This window comes from Pseudovirgaria hyperparasitica (genome assembly GCF_010093815.1).
Source record: "Pseudovirgaria hyperparasitica strain CBS 121739 unplaced genomic scaffold EJ05scaffold_7, whole genome shotgun sequence".
In the NCBI taxonomy this organism is placed as follows: Eukaryota; Fungi; Ascomycota; class Dothideomycetes; order Acrospermales; family Acrospermaceae; genus Pseudovirgaria; species Pseudovirgaria hyperparasitica.
This window is the reverse complement of record NW_022985555.1, coordinates 688,017-706,283: the sequence shown is the minus strand read 5'-3', so window position 1 is coordinate 706,283 and position 18,267 is coordinate 688,017. Positions and strand designations below refer to the sequence as shown.

The window sequence follows — 18,267 nt, the reverse complement described above, 5'->3', positions numbered from 1 at the left end:
TCGCCTTCCAATAACGGCACGTCGTCTTCCTGCCATCCATCTCTGGTATATAGCATCAACACCTCCGTGTGTATCGGACGTTCTCTTATCATCGCTCTCGTCTTGCCGACAACACAGATCCAACACAGCGTATTTCTACGTTGCACCTGAATGCAGCCTTAACGGCATAGAATGATGCACTAATCTGCTTGTCATACTACTCATATTTAGTGACCTGTCTCATACAACTGAAAAATATTACTAGTCTATATAACTGATCTCGGTATAGTATATATAGAGAGCTTACCTAGGCTTAGTAGCAACGAAAGTTATCCTTCTTTCGCACCTCTGTCCAAATGCTTATACTGCTTGCCGCCTTTCGAGCCCTTCCACCGTTTGCGGTGTGCCTAGCAAGGGCAATCATCAAACGTCGCTGGGATTCCGGCTTTCTAGCAAGGGAGGCGGTGTTTGTTTGTTGTGCATGACCAGAATCTGCAGGTAGAAAAGAACTCACAGGTCGCAACTTCTGTGCCTCTGTTCTCCTCCTTTCCCATTCTCCTTCCCGACATCACGGCGCTCTGTTTGATCAACACTATGACCGACGCTGATGTGCATTCGCACCTGCTGGGGCCACCTTCAATTGAGCACATCATGGCATCTTCGAATGAATCAGCTGGGTTTGAAGATGATGGCCCTGATCTTTCAAGACGATTGTATATTGGCAATATGCCTTATAGAGCCCAAGTTACGCATGTCCAAGAACTGTTGGGAAGGCACGAGCTGCCTTAGTAAGGTCTTCCGAGGCACCTATCTGGATGTTTAGATGCTCACTAAATTTGCAGTAGAAACATTGACATCTCAACGGATCCATTTACAGGTCGGAATCCAGGCTACTGCTTCGTTGATATGGAGACTTCGGAAGAGTGAGTATTGAGTAATCTCGCGATTCGTTTCATTATACAGCATGATCTATGACATTACATCAGTATGCCTTCTGTTGTTGGCATGAAAGTCTCGTCTCGCTCATCAATCCTGCTCTAGCTTGTTATGCTAGATGATATACCAGTCAACTTCTTAAGAACCTCTTACTTACCAGACTCGAATGAAGTCTTACCCATGCCCTCACCATACTCTCCTCAGAGAGTATCCTCAACCGGTACATAAAGGTCAACACTGTCAAGCCAAAGCGCAGTAATCCCAATGATCGTAGACCACCGACGCGCATATACAATCAATGGCGTCCGCAAGAGATTCCGACGCGAATCCCAGCAGGACATGATCAAAAGTCTCCCTCGACCAATGAGTCCGTCCGCAACACTGCGCAGAACAAGCGCCCCCGCTACGGTCCCACAGATACCCCATGTTACGACTATTCCAGATCAAACTCGAATCTCACCGCACTTCCTGCAGACGTCGATAGTGCTAGTGGGAGTCCTTACGCATTCGATCGCTGGGCACGTACCGATGCAGCCGTCCACTGGATAGCGCCCGTCGACGAAGGTCGCAGAGTCTATGTCGGTGGCCTCCCACGAATGCCACGCCAGGATGCCGTGAATCTGGAAATACGCGATCTGTTTAGAGGATTTACGGTTCAAGCAATCAGCAAAATCATCTCGCCGTCGGCTACCGCGCGCCGTACACCGGAAAATCATTACTATACTTGGGTGGATCTAGGTTCTGCCTCGGAGGCACAGCGTGCTGCTTCGGCGCTGAACGGCATGATGATGAGTTGGGGTGGACGCGTGAAGGTAGCGATTGCAATAAAAGGATGCGATCGTAAGGTCTTACGTGAGCAATTCGGGATAGATAAGACGGAGAAGGAAAGGAAGCAAGGGATGAGACCCCGTAATAGTGCCGAAGACTTTGATATTTCTAGGATGGCTAATTGGCGTCAGTAAAAGTAATAGTCCCATCTATATGCAGACGATGTTTGGGCAGGATTGTAAAATATCGATGGAATATGCTGTAGAGTGGTATACTCTGTAGCCATACAACGTTCTCTCCCTATAAGAGAAAATATACTATACTTTCCCTAATGCCTTCTTTAACATCGTCTCCGAAAGCGACGTCAGAGTTTGAGCCGCGATTATCTCCACCGTTGTGACCTCAATCCCCAATTCCATCTTACTCCAGTTGGAGAATTCTACAGCGACAAGGGAGTCTATACCATACGAAGCAAGAGGTCGCACAGGATCGAGGGCCTCCTCAAGTCCCAAACATTCCTTGAATTTTCCGTTTGCAAGCGTTACAATCAATTCCAGAAGAAGTGTACGATTGTTCGAGGCAGTGGGGGAATTTATCGTAGCTCGAAGTGTCGCTAGAGGCGAGTCTTCCGACTTGACTGCCGCACTGTGAAATGATTGTGATAATTTTACTGTGAGGGCATTAAAGCGTGTATGGTTCCGCGCTGGCAAAGTATCCGGGATGGGAATAGGAATCCCTGTAATAAGCTGAGACCCACTATTCACATTTATGGGAGTCTTGCTTTGCTGGAAAATTGAAAGCGCGAGGACGTCGCACAGCGCACGCTGGTCAAGGCACCTCCAGCCTTGGTAGAGAAACCGGCGGTACTGGGTTTCCCGCTCTTCTGTGTTGAAAGTGCCGACGCCTTCAATTATTCCCAGATCAATTGAGTGTGCTGCAAGACCGAGACCAGTCCTATATGCGGCAAACGCATCTAGGAATACGTTTGCGGCACTATAGTTGGCTTGCCCTGGCGCCCCAAAAACGCCGGTCATGCTCGAAAGCATGGTGAAAAAATCGACGACACATGCAGTTTCAAGTAGCGCTTCGTGGATGTTCCACGATCCTTGAACTTTGGGCCTCACCGCGGTATGAAAGTCCCGACTAGTCATGGTACTATATACCTTGTCCTATGAGAGGGTAAGCCTTCATAGCCATTATGCGTAAACATGGCATCGCTTACCTGAAGCACCATGGCACCTTGAACTACCCCTGCCACAGGGAGAGGCGACGAACGGATGGCCCGTACTACGTCCTTCTTTACCGTAACGTCACCTCTCACTAGTATAATGTTCGTTCTAAGAGATCTCAGATTTGCAACTACACGCTGCGAGACTTGGTCTGTGCAGTTGGTGCGGGAGAGAATTATAAGATTTTTGGCTCCCTCCCGTGCAAGGTAGAGCGATAGACTACCACATACGCCCTTCAGGCCTCCGACTATGAGATAGGCGGCATCAGGGTTGAGAGGTAGTCTTGGAACAGCGGGCCGGATCTGGAAATTGTTAGATAACAAGCTAAACAACATAAGAGTTCAGGAAAGTTTACCGGTACATGAACATCTCCAAATGATTCATTGCGTGTTAAGACAGTCTTTCCAATGTTATTTCCGCTTCTCATGTGCCGGAAGGCGGCATGGACGTCGTTGAATCCAAATCTCTTTGTTATGGGCGGTATTTCGATGAGACCTTGCTCTAAAAGCGAGAGCCATTGTGTCATCAATCTGTAGCAACCCATCAGCCATGTCCGAAATAGCTGTATTTCCCCTACCTGAGCCTCGTCTCTGGTCTAAAGCAATCATTCGACATATCCACTGCGCGATATGAGGCATTCCGCCCAAAAGGCTCCATGCTCAAATGGTTCTTGTCCAAAATGTCTCGTTTTCCAATCTCAACGAAGGTTCCTGAGGTGGCAATGCAGCGCCAAGATTCATGTAGTAGCTCACCGGAAAGTGAGTTTAGTATACAATCTACCCCGCGGTAATTGGTGATCTTCATGAGACTTTTCGTGAAGTCAGTCGAACGAGAAGAAAATATATGGTCCTCAGGGATCCCGTGATGCTTTGTCAGGTACGCCCGTTTCTCGTTGTTACCAACAGTGCAGTACATGTTCGCACCAATATACTTACAAAACGAGATAGCTGCTAGGCCGATGCCACCTGCGGCTGAGTGAATCAAGACGGACTGTCCCCTCTGAAGCCCTGCAAGGTCGACAAGACTGTATATGACCGTGCTGTAAACAACATTGCAGCAAGCTGCAGCCTCAAATGACAGCCAGTCCGGTATGGGATAGGCTTCCCCGAAAGAACCACATCGCAATTTGTTCGCCAGGGTACCTTTCTTGTTAAGGAGAACTCTTTGCCCGACGTGCAGATTTGACACTACTTTGCCGATCTTTTTTATGACACCAGCGCCCTCAAGACCAAGCATTCGTTGATCTCCTGCGACAATGCCCATGGCAATTGCGATATCCTACAAGTGGTTAGATAATGATTTGATGAACATGATGACTTACTTTGAAGTTTAGTCCAACAGCATGAACGTCAACTTCCACATCATTGTCAGCGAGTGGTGTTTGCCATTGTGTCACTTCCTCCCAAGAAAGACTGTCAAGTGTACCAACACGACTACTGATGAGACGGACGTAAGCGTCAATGTCAAACAATGACTGGTCAGTCAGTTCCATCCCAGCCTCACGGCACTTCTGGAACGACGCCAAGACATCATCTTGTACTATCCTCTCAATATGCAGCATACCGTCTTTCTCCACGAACTCACAGTCGGCACCCATAGATCCCGTTGAGACCTTTACCCTGTGGAGTACCTCACTGATTGCCCTGGCTGTAGTTTCATCAGAAACTGACTCAACGTCCAAGGTCATCAGCACATTTTCAGGGTTCTCTTGTCTAATTGATCGAGAAAGGCCCCAAATTAATGCTGCTGATGGGTTTTTGACATTCATTTGTGCTTTTCTCGTTACCCAGAGTATTTTGCAATTCATGGACACCAGTTGCTGTAAAATAGTCCATTGTACGTCATTGACCTCAAATAAGAGGTTGTTCAATATTTCATCGAGTATGAGAACTGTGCTGTTGGGTTCCAATGACTCGACAGATGCCGGTGAACTACTAATATTCCATCCCAGATTTTTCAGAGCTTCAGCTACGGGCTCGACTATTGCTTGCGATTGGGCAAGCTGTAGGATGTGTATATTGCGGTCTGTCAGTGGCGCTCGAGAATTTCTGAAAGCGATTTTAAGAGCGCACTCCTTCTGTACTTTGCTATCAGTATGTATCGATTCAAAGTTGAGTTCCATGTTTTTGTAAGACGCGAAAGAGGAATGTCCATTTGTAATGTGATGAGGAGGGCGATTCGAGTCGTCTATTTGCCCAACTTGGAGGAAAATGCCGTTCTCACGCAGCATTTTACCCCATTCATCTGAGAAAAAAGTTGCATCTACGGTGGAGAGCGGCGAACGAAGAATGATAACATCAAACTGTTTCTGTAACATCAGTGGTGAGACCGGGTTTGCGCTTGTAATCACTGAAACCGAAGGATATTTTTCGTAGATACTGCTCGTTCGGGTCCACGCATCCCCTGGCACCGACAAGGTGACAGAACAGCTTTGCGAGTGAACGTTGAGCTGAGTTTCTTGACGTTCAATCCAAAGGCTGTTGTGTTCACCTTTTGTATCTACCTCTAAGACTTGAAGATCAGGATTCCGGAACACGAAAAGGTCGAGCAATGTGTATATAGTTCTCCACGTTGGTTTACATATTTGTGAATTGTCCGATTTGTTTCGGATCAAAACACTGCGAAGCTGCTCCCGAGAGAATGTTGTTACATCTGGTTGCCACGTAGACCGACAGTATTGCTGTATAGGCTGGGAGGATGTTGTGTCCGTTGAAGAGTGAGCTTGTACCTCTAATCCAGTAATGCGAAAGAGGAGACTACCTCCCTCAGAATCATATAATGATACATTAGACCTGTGTGCTCTTGGATCGCTTTGGCTACCAACCCCCATGTATTTGGTGTCGGCCACAGCTATACCTGTGTTCGATCTGGTAGCCTGTGCAGGTATGAGGATTTCGTCTACTTTGGAGGGTATAATGGCTGGGCTAGTGAAACTCTTCACTCCATGCCATAGAGCCGGAGCCACTAACTGCAGACATCCATCGATAGAAGCTGGATGGAGGATATACTCAGATTGACCAAAATCAGATTCAGGAGGTACCAATGATATCGTGGACCGACTTCGTGGTATGCCCTCTCTGGACTCCACGTGACGCTGTGTCTGAAACAATGGTCCATATTGAAAGCCTTTGTTTTGTAAAGCTTTATACCACACTGTAGCCGGCTCAGCATGCTCCAGAGGACTTGTTTCCTCGTCACTGCCTCTCTTAGTGACATCCCCGATTATACGTATCAAGCCTTTGCAGTGGTCAAAGAGGAAATCATCAACAACAGTTGAGATTCGAAGCTTGTACCAATGCTCTTTATTGCTTTGGAGAGGGGACAAGGATAATGTAACTTTTGCCGGTGCTCCTTGGACATCAAGAATGAGTGCTCTTTCAATTGTGATGTTCCGCAATAGATATGTCGCTTGTCGTATCTGTGTTGAGTCTGCTAGTACGCCCGTAGCCTTCCCCAATTGAAACATGGCTTCAGTAGCCATCGCGATATAGCCAGCCGCTGGAAACACAACGTTATTGGCAATCTAAGTTGAGAGTCAGTAGATGGTATATATATCGAGAGATGTCAAAACTAACCTTGTGGTCTTCCAGCCAAGGTAATTCTTTCAATCTGATAACCTTTCTCCACACTGGCTGCATCCAAGGCGTTCCAAGTACTTTGCTGCCCAAGATATCATGATGGAGGAATTTTCGGAATCTCCAGTCCTTGCTAGAATCATTCTCGTGCCAATATTTCGTAGTGTGATTCCAAGCATAATTAGGAAGGTCAACCACAACACGCGGTTTAGTCCTTTCAGAGTCGGCATTAAATTTGGTAAGATTCACGCTACATCCACGTATGGCCAGGTTCCCAAGAAGATCACATAGTGTCGTAAGGGCCAAAGCGCCCCTCTTCCATGAGGAGAAGTATAGGATAGACTGATTGAGGGACTTCATGATCTGCTTACATGGACCAGCAAGAGCATCACTTGGGCCTATCTCCACCAGGATATCTGGTGTCTCCTGCAGGGCCATATGAGCTGCCTGGTCGAAAAGAACTGGTGATCTCATGTTGTCGGCCCAGTAGCTTGGCCTTCGGAGCTCGTCCGAGATGGGCATACCGGTAACAGTAGAGAACATCGTTGCTGTATTGTAGGAGGAGCCAGTCCAGTCGCAGTGTTTCTCCATCAATATTTGATACTTGGTCGCTGGTTGTGCCATGTAGCTCGAGTGGTAGGCAGCTTTGACAACTAGCATTCGTGCAAAATATCCATCCGTTTTTATCTGACGCTCTAGATCTTCCAGTTCTCTTTTGTCTCCAGAGAGTGTGACACTCGATGGGCTGTTAAAGCAAGCAATCTCGACGTGTTTGGTTGACAGAAGATATTGGAGAGCTTGCTTGGAGCTCATACCCACAGCAAGCATCCCGATTTCTTGATTCGACTCACTATTCGAGGCCACTAGCCCTCGGTAGAAGGCAATCTTGATTGCTTGTGATCTTGTCAGATTACCACTTGCTACAGCTGCCGCTATTTCACCACTCGAGTGGCCTACGACCACTTGATAAGTGACACCAGAAGATTCTAGCACGACTAGGAGCGCAAGTTGTAACGCTGTGACCAAAGGTTGCGAGTATTCTGGAAGACTCATATGCTCTGCCGTACGAGGTTCTGTCAACTCCTCTAGCGCCCATTCGTCAGTAACTAGGAAATACCGTTTAATGTTCCAAAAATACTTACCCAAAAGAGTCCAGCTCGGGCCGTGTGGCAGCGTCCTGAGGACACCATCAAGCTCATGTATACACTTCTTGGCCACGGGAAAGGTTTCGATGAGAGATTTGCCCATCTCGCTCCATTGTGCACCTTGCCCTGTAAAGACGAGTCCAATGCGAGGGGGCGACGGTAAAGCCGTGGCGAATCTGAAGTCCTGAACCTTAAACATGTGGTTTTTGGCGATTGCATACCCTCTATAGTAATGTTTACTGCGTCGAGCCGAGAGTGTGTAAGCGATATCTCGTAACTCAACACGTACAGCAGGGTTTGAGAGATGCTTTCTCAGCGCGGAGCAGATACTATGCGCAGAATCTTGGTCGTTGGCGGAAACAAAAATAATGTATGGCCGAGAGGCCGGTCTCACATCCTCGAATTGATTATCCTCATCAATAAGAAAGGAGCGAACGTGGGATGTGATAAGTCCTGGAGATGCCTCATCCAGTATTACATGCGCGTTTGAGCCTCCATACCCGAACGAATTGATGCCGGCTCGTCGGAACGGAACATCGGGCCATCTGATGGAGAACCTAGATGGTTTCACGCCAAGGGCTTGAAAATCAATTGCGGGATTGGGGTCAATGAAGGTAGGGTTGCCAGGGATGACTCCATGCTCAATTGCCATTAAGGTCTTGATCATTCCAGTCAAGCCTGCAGAGGCCTCAGAGTGGCCTACATTTGCCTTGCTTGATCCAATGTGTAGAGGTGTATCACGTTGAGAGAAGACTGAACCAATTCCAGTGAGCTCAATGACGTCACCTGCCTTTGTTCCTGTTCCGTGGCATTCCAGATAACTTGTCGCGTTGAAGTTCGTGATCTGAGCATTTTCATCTGCCTTCCGAATTGTTGCTGCCTGAGCTAATGAGTTCGGGCTGGAGATACCAACTGTCCAGCCATCACTTCCCGAGGCCGTTCCGCGGATAATACCGCGTATCGGGTCTCTGTCTTTAATGGCGACATCCAAACGCTTCAAAATTATGACAGTAGCACCTTCTGCTTTCACGTAGCCGTCTGCTTTGATATCAAATGTATGACATCTCCCAGTCCCAGATGAAAACCCACTCAATGGTGGGGTTCCAATGACATGATCTGGGTTAAGATATAGATTACACCCCCCGACAATGGCGCCTTCTATCTGGCCAGATCTCAAATACTGACAAGCAACGTCCACACAGGTAAGACTGCCGGAACAAGCGGTATCTATCGTCATACTGGGGCCTGAGATGTCCAGAAAATGACTTATACGGTTGCTGAGCATAGCACGACCAATACCGAGTAGCGCGTGAGGTGCTCGATCTTCGGGGTCCCGAGCCTGTATGTCCCCATAATCACCTGTATATGAGGCCATGAAACAGCCAATTGGCTGTTGGCGTATAGCTTCCAGGGTCACGCCGGAATTCTCCATCGCTTCGTAGGTCACCTCTAGAAGTTGTCGCTGCTGTGGATCCATACTAATAGCATCGCTTTGCAGAAGCTTGAAGAACTGGGCATCAAGATCGGCGCCATCAATATCCAGAAACATACCGCCAGGAGTAGCCATGGTTCCGTGTCTCCTCGTACCGTCATTGTGAGTGTCAAGTCGAAATCTTGATTTGGGTGGCTCCAGGCTCGCAATTTCTCCTCTCTCAAGAAAGCGCCAGAAGTCCCGAGGGGTATGGCAGCTTCCGGGAAGACGGCAAGCATATCCAACAATAGCTATTGGTAGTGCTGTCCCACACTGTTCGTCTACTTTAATGGGATTCTCAGATGTAAGAGTGACAGTCGAGCTAAGCCCAGCATCACCGTTTGACATCAACCATGACATCTTTTCAAATCGATTTCGAACTCGTCGATGCGCTGAGATCTGCACCAGAGTTGACAGATTCCTGCTAGGCTTTCAAGAATGTTGTTGAGAGTGCAATTGACGTATACATGAAAAGGAGGAGTAGGAGTTGGCAGAAGCTGGCACAGACAGAGAGCAGTCAATGAAATCTAGTCTGTGTATAGTTCTCATACACGTTTTGTATCATATAGTGTACCATCTGTGTCTGTGTGAACCAGATCTGTGATCGTACAGCTAAAATCAACTCACGCAGCTGACGTGAGAGTGCTGTATGACGGCATTAATGCAGGTACGAGCTCACTTGATAGCGTATATTCACGTGAGCTACTCTCACAAACCTAACCCGGAGAAACTAAAGATCTTGTCTAAGGTGTCGTGATCATTCTAAAAGTACTCGAAAGTTGATATCCTGCTAACATTCGACCCTCAACAACTTGCTTAGTCTATTCGAACTTAACACAATGGCAACTGAAAAGAAGGTAGAGTTTCTAACGATCGATGGTCTCATGCTTCGTGGGATCCTATTTGAGGCGCAACAAAAGGGCGGAGGAGTTGTCCTCTCTACAGGCGTAAGTGCATCATTTTCCCACCACTTTCGTTTGGGGTGGATCTAATAGATCTCTAGTTCAACTGTGTTAAGGAGATGCTAGGCCAGACACAATTGGCTCGAGCATTTCAAGATGCAGGAATCACGGCATTGCTTTACGACCCTCGAACTACTGGCGAAAGTGACGGACAACCGAGGAATCACATCCAACCATACAAGCAAGTCGAAGATATATCAGATGCCATAACGTATCTAGCGTCCCTGCCCATAGTGGACCCTAATTTCATTGGTGTCTGGGGCATGTCGCTCGGAGGCGCAACTACTCTATGTGCGGCTTCGTTCGATAGACGTGCGAAATTCGTCATAGCGATTTGTCCAGCAGCTGGTTATCAGTTCTCAGAGGAGAGGCTCCTCAAAGTACTCGAAAAATGCTTCCAGGATCGCGAGTCCCAAATAAATGGCAACGAACCGTTCATGATCCCTCTAGTAAACACCGATGGTATCAACCCGGCGGGTTGCTCCTTTGGAAATGAGATGGAAGTAGGCAAAGCTGCGCGGTTTGCACAGGCACACCTTGATCTAGCCCTGGGATGGCCCAACAAGACTACCATTCAAAGTTACCATCAGCTGATGATGTGGACACCTTGGCCCACATGGAAGCATCTTGATCAGACACCTACCATGTTCATTGTTCCAGAGTTTGATCGAGTATGCCCAGTTGAAAGCCAAAAGCGGCATTTTGAACAATTGAAATGTCCTAAGCGTTTGATCTTGGCCCCAGACAGTGGTCATTTCGATGTTCTGACTAATACTCGGTCTGCGGAAATCATAGAGGAACAGATACGGTTTATTATGGATGTTTTCCATGAAAAGTTCAAGGAGTAGTATGGCGTATATCTAAGTTTCTATCTTAGCACTAATTGTTTGCCAACGAGGAGTCCCTCTACACAAGCTGTTAGTAGCCTTGAACTGAGTCAAGATATTTACGTGATATCATGATCATATATACTAGAGTTCTCATTAGTTTGCACTAGGACGATGCAGCAAGCTGTGATAACGATACCTTGATTTCATGAGCGTTCGGACTAGTGGGGTAAAAACATTAAACGTCAGTTAGATCAATCACACGCTATGCAGAATACCTGCATTGTGAAAGCATTGTTATCAAACGAATTAAACAAGTCTATTGGCGAGTGATATATTATTACGTTGGCCGAAGTGAGCTGATCTATTAGATTAGGTGAGATCCTATGACAGTAGTAAGTATATGTGTTGATGAGATCACTGTGCAGCAACCTAGATATAACAACACCCTGACGTGATCGGAAACAACGTACTACTAAAGCTACACCTGATTATTACGACATACATTATAGTGATATTCTCGGTATATTGGTCTGATACTTATAGATAAGATCGAGATTCTACTATTAAGTTATTCCGCTCCAACGACATTCCTGTTATAACGATGCATTCATCGTGGTCGTATTCGTATCGTTATAACGTGGCTTGACTGCATTAACTTTGGTCCGTAGGACCCATGCTAGCAGACTCGCGGCGTAACTTATCTTAACCTCTTTATGGAGGACTTATCATAAAGCATTACCTTGAGGCATCTACCATAGGGGAGTAAGGTAACAGTAGAATTGATGACCTGAGGGGCAAGTAATTCAACATGTGAGTGACAGATACAGAGACAGGTATACTAGTTTGGCGAGCGTACTGCTAACCCTAACTCGGTCTACGAAATTTCAGCGGAAGTCTTGGATGTATAGGCCGATGCCCTAACCAATAACTTGCCAGCTTTCTTAGGGAGGAGGAGCGCCTCCTTCACTTTGAACTGTATGAATGTTCTATTATCTGCCTATAATACTGTCGCTATCATCCTGATCTCCTGAAGTACATCTACCTTGCTTTAGTACGCCTCTTGCACATTAGCTTTTGCATGCAAGAGCATCAAGCATTGGCTAACCTAATACCCCTTATTGCTTCAGATAAAGTCCAAATGGCCAGTGCCAATAGCTGGAGTACCCTGCCCTGTTCAGACGAGGAGGAGGCTGATCTGAGAGCGCAAGCATCAAACAATACTGATCTCTGGCAGGGAATTCTACCGCCGATCGTACCCCGTGATACCCTCAAAGGACTATGTAGAATCGATTCGACCTTCCTCGAGCAAAGTCCGGGCGTCGCCAACTCCGTTGACATGACTTAAGTGGTGAGACAACGTTTGTTACTTAGTAACTTCTAACTTAGCCTACATGAATCTGGATATTAGCCCCTGCCTCGAGTAATGCTTCGATGGTTTCTTCATTAGACACTACCACAGCATTGTGTAAAGCTGTCCGCCCGGACTTGTTCTTGATATCGACAACAATTCCAGGGGTAGAAAGCAGGACTCTGACGCTCTGGAGATCACCAGTGGCGACTGCTACATGCAGAGGAGTATCGCCAAGATAGTTCTGACTGTTTATGCAAGAACTCGAGGCTATACATAGAAGACGAGTCAGTCTTTCATCATGTTTCCCAGCGGCGAGGTGTAGAGCGGTTCGTCCATGAGCATCCTTTACATTTGCATCAACTTGTCTCCGCAATAATGCGGTGACAATGGGCGTACTAGCCATGTCTACCGCAAGATGAAGCGCAGTGGCACCTGCTGAAGCACAAGTAGTAGTGGACGTCGATCTCTCCACTACTTCATGGTCTGATGACGGCATGCAAGAGCATGACTTGGTGCTCGTATTGACCTTACAGGGCTCAGAATTACGCCGCATTGTGCTCTCATATAATGCAGCTACAGGTGACGAGTGTTTGTAGTTCTGTCTCATAGATTAGTTAGTATTAACATATATGAAACCAAGCCAAGACCTCACCTACGATAGGAGATTGTGGATCTTCTACGATCGGGGCATGTTCATGACTTTCATCGTCAGCCACCATAAGAATGCCATTGTCCTCTCTGGGACATGCCAGCTTTCTCTGGGGATCATTCAACGGCGGGTTTTCTGTACTAGCAAATGACTTCGTAGAAAATAGGTGGTGGTGGTCCGGGGAGAGAGAAGCACTGGAATAATCAACAGGAGGCAAACCACCTGCTTGCATCTCCAGGTTACAGACAAATCTCGGCGAAGCGGGAAAGATGAAGCTTGTATCCTCGTGAAAGACAGGATCGACGTATTGGCCTGTCGTGGCCACGGCCACTTCTCTCCACTTTTCCAGCTCTTCAAGTCGATGCTTCATCTTTTGCCCTGCATAATTGATGAGTTTGCTACGCATCGGATCCATCAATGAACAATCTTACGATATCTCTTCTGCGCTTTTCTGTTCTGCTTTCGTTTCCGATCCTGTGCATTCATCTCTTCAGTGTCGCTCCTTTCCATATTGTGTTTGCAATGTAACTATAAATTCTGGATCATGTATGCAAATTACAAAGGTATCTTTCAAAGATGTCTACGGATATAGAGCAAGCTGAGATATCAGGCCATATGTTCAACATACTTAACCGCCGCTAGTGGTCTGAAATGCTCTTTTGATAGGGCTGTGCTAGATCGTATCACTCCACATTAATTCTCCACATTACGGACGCACCCTCGACCACCCGTTAGCCTACGATAGTACTTCGTGGCCAGGTGGTGTCGATCAGCTGATACGTCATTCGATCAGTCTCTAATTGAAATGCTTGCTCGTATTGATCACAGTCTCGCACGCGCTTAATAAATTAACCTTTGCAGGCTCAGAGGTAGAGCTTCGCACATAATACAAGTAGTAAACAGCATCCTCATCAAAATTCATGCGCACGAGTCCGTAGATCTTTCTAAAGGTGTATTTGTCATTAAAATCTAGCTTGGATATTAGACTTGAAGTATCAAATGATAACAAAGGCTTAGATCCATCATAATTAGACCTGGAGCTGAATGACCATAATTCAGTTCAAGGCAATTAACGACCTAGGAAATCCCTATACTAATGTACTTTAACTATAGTAAGTACTCGAGCCTAATATTAGTAGAGCTAGTAAATGCAGTATTTCTCTTATAGATATATACACTACATATTATATAATACTAAGAACTAGTAGTATACTAGTCTATTATAATCCGGATGTAGTCTTAGTGGTAGATAGCTAAGAAGTATATCGAGACTACCTGTCAGACAGCTACTAAGTAGTAGACTTTCTATTTTCATACTTATATAACCCTCTCCAGCGTAGTTTATAGTACACCAATTACATCTAAAAGCCTAAGTTTCGCATTACATGATATCTACGCAGAACGTAAACAGGGCTATGCGATTCACGAACTACGAACTCCTAACAACTCCATCGATCAAACTGTACAAAAAAGAATATCACACTCACGCTTTGACACGTACAACTACCTTCTAAAGTGCACTAACTGTGCTCCAAGCCGTACTGCAAGCTATTTCCCAAGCTGTAACCCGAGGAGACCGAAGCTCAACTCATTGCCGATCGTTCACATTATATCAGATCACCAACCGCCCCATTGAAAGCCCTTGATCTTCTCCTTCTCTCCGCACCAGGACTGTAGCCTTGTTTGGGCTTAGGCTTCTTCTCCTCCAGAACAACATGCCCCTCATCGCTACCTGTTTCCAATAGCTTCTTTCCGTCTTCCGTGCCTGCAAACTCTTTAACCGCGTCCCATAACCCCTTAACACCATCTGTTGTTGTATCTACAGTCTTATCGAACTTACTATCTAATATCTCCAACTCTGCACTGATTTTACTACTCATGCTATTCTCTTTTTTCTTCTCACCACGCGCTTGTGCCTCAGCGAAGCGCACGTCCAATTTCTGCTTCAGCTCATTGATTTCATTCAACATATCTTCCTTGCCAGCAAGTGCGGGGACAGATGTTTCTTTGCTTAGTAAGTCTGTTAGCTCGCGCGCATGCATTTCGTACTCAGTCGTGTCTTTGAAGCATATGCTATAGGTCTCACAGAAGCACACATCTTCAGCAGCACAGCGCGTTTCCTCACCACTCCATAGATAATGCCACGCGTGACTCCAAAAGTTGTCCAGTTCTTCTTCACTAAAAGCGCTGGCAGCGAGTCGCTTGAGGAGATACTCATATTGGCTCTTCGGAATGGCTTGGATACGTTCGCGCGAGAGGGCATATTGACCGTATGCGGGTTCGGCGAGGCGCTTTGGGGGCTGTTGTGCGCCGAAGAAGTCTTTCCACACAGAGTTCATGACAATATCTTGCGGATGGTCCTCGTATTGATCAGATTTGTTGGGAAAGATGTCTCCTTCTGTGGGGCAGCCAGGGGAGAGCGTACAGCGTAGAGGTACAAAGCCGTCTTCAATGACCTTGTGGTGGTCCAGGAGGGAGATAACGGATTGAGCAGAGTTGTTCAGGAGGCGGTCGAGTTGCCATGCCCCTTGTTCGGCATGCATGAAGAGGGTAATCTCGCGAAGAGAATTATAGTGGTTGATGATGTAGTCGAGGTAGACGGACGATTTACCGTATGAGGCTGGGTGTGCGGACTTGTCGTCATCGAGAATGTAGGTTATGCTGCCAAGAAGAGATTCGCCGGTGAGAGCTTCTCGGATCCATTCAAGATTGCTGATCTCGTCCTTATTTGCCATCAGGACAAGCATGCGAGAGTATTCTGAGGATGGTAGCGTGGGATTACCGGGGCTGAAAGCTGGGATGGGAAATGGTTGCGCGGGCGGAATCTATGGTATTTGTCAGTTGACAAGTCTCAGGCACGGGCATGCTGGGTAGACCTTTAGTTTATTCTGCTCCTCTTGTTTCTCCTCCTCTTCCTCCTGCTCTAGAATCGTTTTATACTCCAGTTCTGCGTTCGGCGTTGGCATAGGAGTGCCTCGTGTGGCACCCTCAGGCAGTTCAGCATTGACCTGACCCAATGGTGGGTTCTTCATATAATCATACCACGCGTAGTCCATACGCGCGGATTCGGTCTCGCGGTCGGTGGAATACTTGGGGTGGCGCATTTGGCGCTGGACATCTTCGAGAGAGACTTTCTGGAATCCGAAAAAATAAAAAGTAGAGACTACAGTGAGTGCGATCATAGCAATGAACCAGCGGCGAAAAGAGAAGGCAATCATGACGCAGGCGAGCGTCGTGCACTAATGAATCTGCTGTACCGAGGGATTGCGCAGTGATGGTGGGCGCGCGCGCTCTCGCGAAAGCATACTTTTGTAGTGCGACTAGGGACTGAACAGGAAGGAAGAGAGGACGTATAACAATCCTGAAATGTTGTGCGTGAATCAAAAAACAAGAGGTCGCAATGTGGGCCTAGTATTACTAGAGAAAAGGTGCACCGAAGATGGAAGTCGGAGAATGCGCATGCGGGAGCCAAGAACCAATAGGAGCCTCGGCCGTTCCGGGCTTAGCCTCGGCCGGCGAAGATCTAGCGGTGGTAGAGTGAGATTCGAATTATTCAAAAATGAAAATCTCCGACTAAATCTAAGGTTGTTAAGGTGTCGTCAAGTAAATGTTTGTTCAGTGAGGTAGATGTGAGGACGTGGATTCGGGCCGTGCCGAAATGTTCGCCTATAGATCCATCCATGTCATAAGTGCACGTCCGCTTCATTGGCCCTTCAGCTCTTCAGAACCTTCAGCGTGATATACATATTTATACATACATGTCTATATATGGCTTTGGCCCTTCGCATTCGGGGGGTTTTCCGCCGCTAGAGCCTGTATTTCACCATCTACGAGCCACTGTCGGACGCTCTCCATAACCTTCTCGAGTGCCTGCCCACCCGCAATCACATCGTCAAGATCATGCAGGGTAAGCCCGCTACGATGATCTGTCACGCGCTGTTGTCCGTAGTTGTACGTTCGAATCTTATTCTCGCGGCCCATCTTACGCACACCGACAATGTCTCGTCGTGTCTGCATGATCTCAGCCTCACGAATCTCTCTCCTACCTTGTGCGACTCTCGACCTGATCAACTTCCATGCAGCTTCCTTATTCTTCGGCTGGGATCGATAGTCTTGCATTGAAACTGTGATACCGGTCGGTATGTGCACCAGACGAACAGCCGACTCTGTGGTGTTAACGTGCTGTCCACCAGCTCCTCGCGCCCGCATGATGTCGACACGGACCTCTCTTGGATCTACGTAGTAATCGCTGGTAGGATCTTCGAAATCGCTTGCACTACCACCGTTTGTAGCATCAGGGAATGATGGAAGAACAAGAACTGCTGCAGAGCTGGTGTGTGTCCGGCCTTTCGTCTCGGTCGCGGGAACTCGCTGTACACGGTGTACGCCTGCTTCGCTGCGAAACCGCCCATAGGCACCTTCATCCGTTACTTCTAATATAGCCACTTGTAGTGGCGAAGCTGATCCATTGGGATCAGCTGAGCCCTCTGCAGTGTCGAACTTTACGAGCGTTGTCCGCAGACCATTAGCGGAGCAATATGCCTGGTACATGCGCAGCATATCCATCGCAAATAATGCCGCTTCATCACCTCCATTCCCTGGTCGTATTTCTAGTAGGCATGGTAATTGTTCGAAGGGGTGCTTTGGAACGAGACTGAGTGTGAGGGATGCCGACGCTCGTTTTAAGTCCTGCACTGCAGACTCCATGTCGTCAGCTGCAAGCTCGCGGAGCTCAGCGTCAGTTGTCGAGTCTTTCATAAGGGTTTGCAATTCATTTATTGACTGTGTTTCGTAAGCAAAGATGCATTTATCACTGTGGGTGGTACATACATCTCTTGCTTTATCCCATTCGTTCAATGCGCTGGCCACTGGCCCCAACTCACCGGCCTTCTTAGCTGTACTCGAATCGAATGAGTCAGACAGCTCGCTTTCGAGTCGCGAATGTTCCTTCGCCAATTCGCGTGCTCGCGATATGAGCACGGGAGAGATGCCATCTTTCTGGTCTACTGTGCGGGCGATGCTATAATGTTGTTGACGAAAATTGAAACGCAGTATATGCCATCTGAGGGCCCGGCAAAGACATCTCGTGTAGATCCAGGATGTAGTACGGTGGGACATTGAGGTTGCAGTGTCAACAGTAGCATCTTCGCGTGCAGTCAGACTTCTGCTCCGCTCCGAGGTTTTGCGCGCTCCGAATAATTTATGCTTAGTTATTGTCGCAGGTTGTTCTCTTCTGACATACCTTATAGTAGTATGAACTACCGATGGACCTAATGATAGTTTAATACTCCGAACTCTTCCGTTCTATCCTCCAATATGAATGAGCTCCAGGAGTGATAGCTCCACTATATCGTGGATTCATTCCTGGTGCG

At 47.2% G+C, this 18,267-nt stretch overlaps 6 protein-coding genes across 6 annotated transcripts; 2 read left to right on the top strand and 4 right to left on the bottom strand.

Moving 5' to 3' along the window:
• Positions 1 to 573: 573 nt before the first annotated feature.
• On the top strand, positions 574 to 1,877 carry EJ05DRAFT_500062 (uncharacterized protein; the record flags this gene model as incomplete). Its single annotated transcript, XM_033746934.1, has 3 exons — positions 574 to 767; positions 822 to 902; positions 1,088 to 1,877. The coding sequence occupies 3 exons, from the start codon at positions 574 to 576 to the stop codon at positions 1,875 to 1,877; spliced, it is 1,065 nt and encodes a 354-aa protein (XP_033600994.1).
• Positions 1,878 to 2,000: 123 nt separating this feature from the next.
• EJ05DRAFT_438456 (putative polyketide synthase) lies at positions 2,001 to 9,451 on the bottom strand (the record flags this gene model as incomplete). The annotated part of the gene is made up of 7 exons (XM_033741832.1): positions 2,001 to 2,852; positions 2,906 to 3,214; positions 3,268 to 3,442; positions 3,490 to 4,190; positions 4,234 to 6,435; positions 6,488 to 7,560; positions 7,630 to 9,451. 7 exons carry the CDS (start codon positions 9,449 to 9,451, stop codon positions 2,001 to 2,003), a joined length of 7,134 nt encoding a protein of 2,377 aa, XP_033600993.1.
• Positions 9,452 to 9,834: 383 nt separating this feature from the next.
• Positions 9,835 to 10,913, top strand: EJ05DRAFT_537890 (alpha/beta-hydrolase; the record flags this gene model as incomplete). Its single annotated transcript, XM_033749413.1, has 2 exons — positions 9,835 to 10,050; positions 10,107 to 10,913. The coding sequence occupies exons 1-2, from the start codon at positions 9,943 to 9,945 to the stop codon at positions 10,911 to 10,913; spliced, it is 915 nt and encodes a 304-aa protein (XP_033600992.1). The 5' UTR covers positions 9,835 to 9,942.
• Positions 10,914 to 11,890: 977 nt separating this feature from the next.
• Positions 11,891 to 13,474, bottom strand: EJ05DRAFT_510454 (ankyrin). The gene is made up of 3 exons (XM_033748175.1): positions 13,327 to 13,474; positions 12,903 to 13,273; positions 11,891 to 12,844 (listed from the first exon to the last, which is right to left on the bottom strand). The coding sequence occupies exons 1-3, from the start codon at positions 13,403 to 13,405 to the stop codon at positions 12,278 to 12,280; spliced, it is 1,017 nt and encodes a 338-aa protein (XP_033600991.1). The 5' UTR covers positions 13,406 to 13,474; the 3' UTR covers positions 11,891 to 12,277.
• A 709-nt stretch (positions 13,475 to 14,183) lies between these two features.
• EJ05DRAFT_510453 (uncharacterized protein) lies at positions 14,184 to 16,514 on the bottom strand. Its single transcript, XM_033748174.1, has 2 exons — positions 15,772 to 16,514; positions 14,184 to 15,720 (listed from the first exon to the last, which is right to left on the bottom strand). Exons 1-2 carry the CDS (start codon positions 16,111 to 16,113, stop codon positions 14,503 to 14,505), a joined length of 1,560 nt encoding a protein of 519 aa, XP_033600990.1. The 5' UTR covers positions 16,114 to 16,514; the 3' UTR covers positions 14,184 to 14,502.
• A 47-nt stretch (positions 16,515 to 16,561) lies between these two features.
• On the bottom strand, positions 16,562 to 18,201 carry EJ05DRAFT_475841 (release factor). Its single transcript, XM_033743905.1, has 2 exons — positions 17,726 to 18,201; positions 16,562 to 17,677 (listed from the first exon to the last, which is right to left on the bottom strand). Exons 1-2 carry the CDS (start codon positions 18,011 to 18,013, stop codon positions 16,658 to 16,660), a joined length of 1,308 nt encoding a protein of 435 aa, XP_033600989.1. The 5' UTR covers positions 18,014 to 18,201; the 3' UTR covers positions 16,562 to 16,657.
• Positions 18,202 to 18,267: the final 66 nt, after the last annotated feature.